The sequence below is a fragment of the Pterocles gutturalis genome, unplaced genomic scaffold (assembly GCF_000699245.1).
Source record: "Pterocles gutturalis isolate BGI_N339 unplaced genomic scaffold, ASM69924v1 scaffold23197, whole genome shotgun sequence".
In the NCBI taxonomy this organism is placed as follows: domain Eukaryota; kingdom Metazoa; phylum Chordata; class Aves; order Pterocliformes; family Pteroclidae; genus Pterocles; species Pterocles gutturalis.
The window spans coordinates 20,971-25,057 of NW_010113410.1; the positions used below are offsets into that span (position 1 = coordinate 20,971).

The window sequence follows — 4,087 nt, forward strand, 5'->3', positions numbered from 1 at the left end:
AACAGGCTTGAGCCTGATCTCCACTTGCCTATCGGGATTCTGTTTAACATGGCCCACATGCTACGAGAGAGAAGAGGAGCAGATGGCTTGGTACAGATATGTGGGCAAATTCCCATGCAGTTGGCAGAAGCTGACGTGAATTGTAACCACTGTCTTTGTACCTGGCAGTGTGTTCATCCACAGAATCCAAGGGAGCCAGATCAGATTGCTGGGCAGATTAACTGAGGCAAAACTCCAAATGAGCACTTGCTGAGTCTGGAGTCTGAAAATGACATGTGTATTGGATTGCAAGAAATAACACATTGTTTTCTGCATCTCTTGTCTTCAGCCTGTGTTATTTCCCAGTCAAGGCTGGCAGGCCCTAGGCTTTTATTTCACTGACTTTTCTTTTTAGTCTTGCCTCAGTATTGCTTTAAAAGGCCCAGATACAGCATACAGTATTTTCAATTGTTGAGCTGAACAAAGGAAAAGTCAAAGGACTTTTTGTAGAGACAGTGAGAAGCATGGTTTCTTCTACCTATTAAAGAATCAAAATCACTTACTAAATGCTGGAATCTATGAACTACTTAGATGCATGCAACTTTGAAAAAGTGACAGAAATGCATAGCACCAAGTAGCAAAGAAACTCATGTACTCTGCTGGAGAATCCCCATTGCTCTCTGGAGCTCAGTCTGTGCTCCATGCAGGGCACAATCAAGTACCTTATGTTATACGCAGGAACCTTATAACACAAAATTCATAAAAGACACTAACCCTGCTATGGATACAGGTTGTTAGCATCCATGCTGAGGCCCTGGAGTGGAACAGAGCATGTTGTGCCAGGCACTGCTAGTAAGGACCTCTGAGTCACAGAGTGCTCCCAACTCTGCAGGTCCGGTGCTTCTGCCCTGATCTATTTTAAGTTGTGCATCTGTTCACCGCAGTTATTATTCAAGATCTCATGTGACTTACTCTGGCTGGGGGTCTGTCTTTGGCTAAGGAATGGGTACTGTGCTGTTACTCGAATTGCTGAAAACGTATAAAGGGGTAAATGAAAGCAGACTCCTAGAAATAGGAGCGAGTGCTGCAGTGTCTCTGAGGCAAGTTCAGTCAGAAAGGGATGTGGACAACAGAACTCCCCAAAAAGTAAACCTGATTAAAAAGCTCTTTTCAAAAATACTTCAAAATAAATGAGGCAGCAATAGAAATCCTGCAAATGACTTGCTGCTTTCTGTTGCAGCACCAAGACATTTTTACTTTAGCACTGTATGACCTAAAATCAGATTTATTTTCTTGTGGAATCATAAACTTTTTTAGATAACAAAGTGAAATTCCTACTACTCCCTTCTGTCTGGACAAAGCATGTCTTCTTTTCCTGTTGTTTTTTCTGTCAATCCTAAATAATCAGAAAATCTGTACGATTTTTTTTTCCACTTCCATGAAGTTTATTCTTTGAAAACTGGAACTTTAAAAGGCATTCTTCACTGTAATGTATTGGGAATTCTGCTTGCTCAGGAGTATATTTAGCATACTTTAAGTTGCTTAAATAACTTAATTTTTACATCAAGAGTGTAAACACCACAGATCCATAAAGCTCCACTCTTGTGTCAACCACTTCATATGATAATAATGTCATCCTATGACACTGAAACGCCATTCATAAAGTCATATGTGTGTCAGACTATGCTAGCTGACCTTTATTTTCTTTCACAAAGGGAACTGCCCAGGTGATAGCATTAAGCCACACACCTATGCATATTCAAAATAAGATGCACTGAAGTCTCCCTTTCTGCACATTTCAAGATCAGCCCATGTCTCAGGTGTAGTTCATTGATGACTTTAAGCTAACTGTAGGCTCTCACTGAAAGGGCCACCTCACCCCAGTCCTCATCTGACCCTGCCTGCCACCATTCATATATTGGCATTAACATGGGGAACCAGATCAGGGAGCTGATCCAGCTGAAAACTAACCCAGCAAAAGAAAAAATCCTTGTAGTATCTGGTCTAATAATATAAATTCCAAATTAAATAATTTTCTAGCAGTTACTACTCAGTAGAGAACTACTAACCTACTGGGTGACACGGAGCAGCTTTCTGTGTCCTTGTGCAGTTGTTTGCCCTTCCTCTTTTTCTGTTTACCATGAGTATTTAGATTATGAGCTCCTCAGGGTAAGAACCCAGTGTGTCTGCATGGTGTGGTCTAAATGTGCAGGTGTAAATGTACAGCAAATCGGACATAATAATTATAATAACCCAGGATCTTCTTTTATATTAGCTGATAAGATATCTTAAAGACAAAATCTTGTCATTTGGAGTCTCCTAAAAAAATAATGGGATTCATAATTAAGGTCCCAGTTCCTCAGTTTTTCCAAAGTTGAATATTGCAACACAGGTTAAGAGCTACAGGCTTGACTGTCCTGTCACTTACATTATTTATACCAAATCATAAGTATGCATTAACATGGGTGCTGTTCCATCAGTGGCACTGCAAGAAAGATGAAGCCCAGTGATATCTGAAACTTTTACAGCACACAGAAAAATCACACAGATAAGGTAAGTCAATGATAAAGAAAGAAATGGCTTTTAACACAGGTATGGTTCCAAGTCCTGTGGTATGTTTAAGCGTATGTTAATATTGTACACATTTATAAATATATTACATAAACATTTAAGAGAAATTATTCAGTGGCTGGCATTTCATAGAAGGATAAGGACTGAAACCTTTTTCCCCCCCTCTTTTAGCTATACCAGTAGAAACTGCCAAACAAAATGCAAACATTGCTTTGGTTCTGACTTCGTGTGGAGGCCACATTGGTTTTCTGGAAGGAATATGGCCAAGGAAGTGCACTTACATGGACAGAGTCTTCAAGCAGTTTGTGCAAGCTATGTTTGAGCATGGAAACAAAATCTTTAGCACGTAGCTTTGGACCAGTATGATAGCACAGTGGCACATTCTGACAAGGGCAGTTAAGCTTAATGCACAAATTTTAACTCCTGTAAGCCAGCAAATGGATAAAGTCCATTACTACATGCAAAAATATTTTTTGCCTAAGATTTTGTAGCAAGAAACTAAATATTATGTTGTAAATTTTATATTTATTTTTAATATGCCTTACTAAGAATGACCTTAAATGAAACAGCATTCTACATACATTAAATTGCACTTAACCAAAACCATCAAGTAAACAGATTATAATTCCCCAGGACTTAAATTTAATTCAGTACATATTTAGGAGACTTAATTTAGATGGCTTTTAATATCAGAATGGCAACACTCAAAATAGCATCCATTCTCCTGTAACACATAGTAAGTACAAGTTAGCCCATTCCTTAGGGCACTGATGGTGAAAATCTTAAAATATGAAAACAAAAGAAAGAGGGAACACAAAGAAGCACTGGTTCTTCAAATAAGTAAAAATTCCAGCATGTAATTCCATAGCATTAGATTGATATCTGCTTTTGCTGTTCTACCCTGACAGTATTCAGATTTAGGGCTAGTTACTGTTTTTTAAACTATGTCAACACCATACTTGTCTTATATGATTATTTTTTAAACAGCTAATTTGTAGTGTTTACATATAACCAAAAGATTATTTTAAAACAGTACTGTAGTAACGTATGTAATTAAAAGACATCTGTCATTTCAAAGTTCATGTAAAGATGGATGTTGTCACAGAATGTAATACATACTTCATGCAACTGGTAAATTTGATTATTCTATCAGTTATGTTTATATTACCTTGCAAGAACATTTCAATTTTAAAGAATAAACATTATAACATCAGGAAATTATTATATAATCTGCTTTAAATTAAAAAAAAATCATCTGAACCCTTTGTCTCTGCTATTGTTTCAAATAATTTCTAAAAATAACGTAACAAACTGTTTAAAGAAAGCTGGGAGCTGGGGTGGGGGTCTGAACCCCTTTGTTTATTTCATCTTTTTCAGCACTTCAGCAATAGGTTATCAAAACATTGAAGCCTTTGCAAACAGGTTTCTGCCCTAGCAGCGTACAAGTTTGTGATCCTGACTGATCCCTGAAACCAAACCGAGTGAGAGCCAATGTGGACCTTAGGGGAAAACAGACAGCTGGGCAGAATGTATTCTG

The 4,087-nt window shown here is 37.8% G+C and overlaps 1 protein-coding gene across 1 annotated transcript in view; it reads left to right on the forward strand.

Moving 5' to 3' along the window:
* The window catches only part of ABHD3 (abhydrolase domain containing 3), a gene marked incomplete at its 5' end in the record, with an annotated part of 23,021 nt that extends 19,708 nt beyond the window's left edge, over positions 1 to 3,313 (forward strand). The window contains one exon of the mRNA XM_010074495.1: positions 2,722 to 3,313. Within this exon, the coding sequence (XP_010072797.1) occupies positions 2,722 to 2,900 (179 nt within the window). The remainder of the gene's footprint in view (positions 1 to 2,721) is intronic.
* Positions 3,314 to 4,087: the final 774 nt, after the last annotated feature.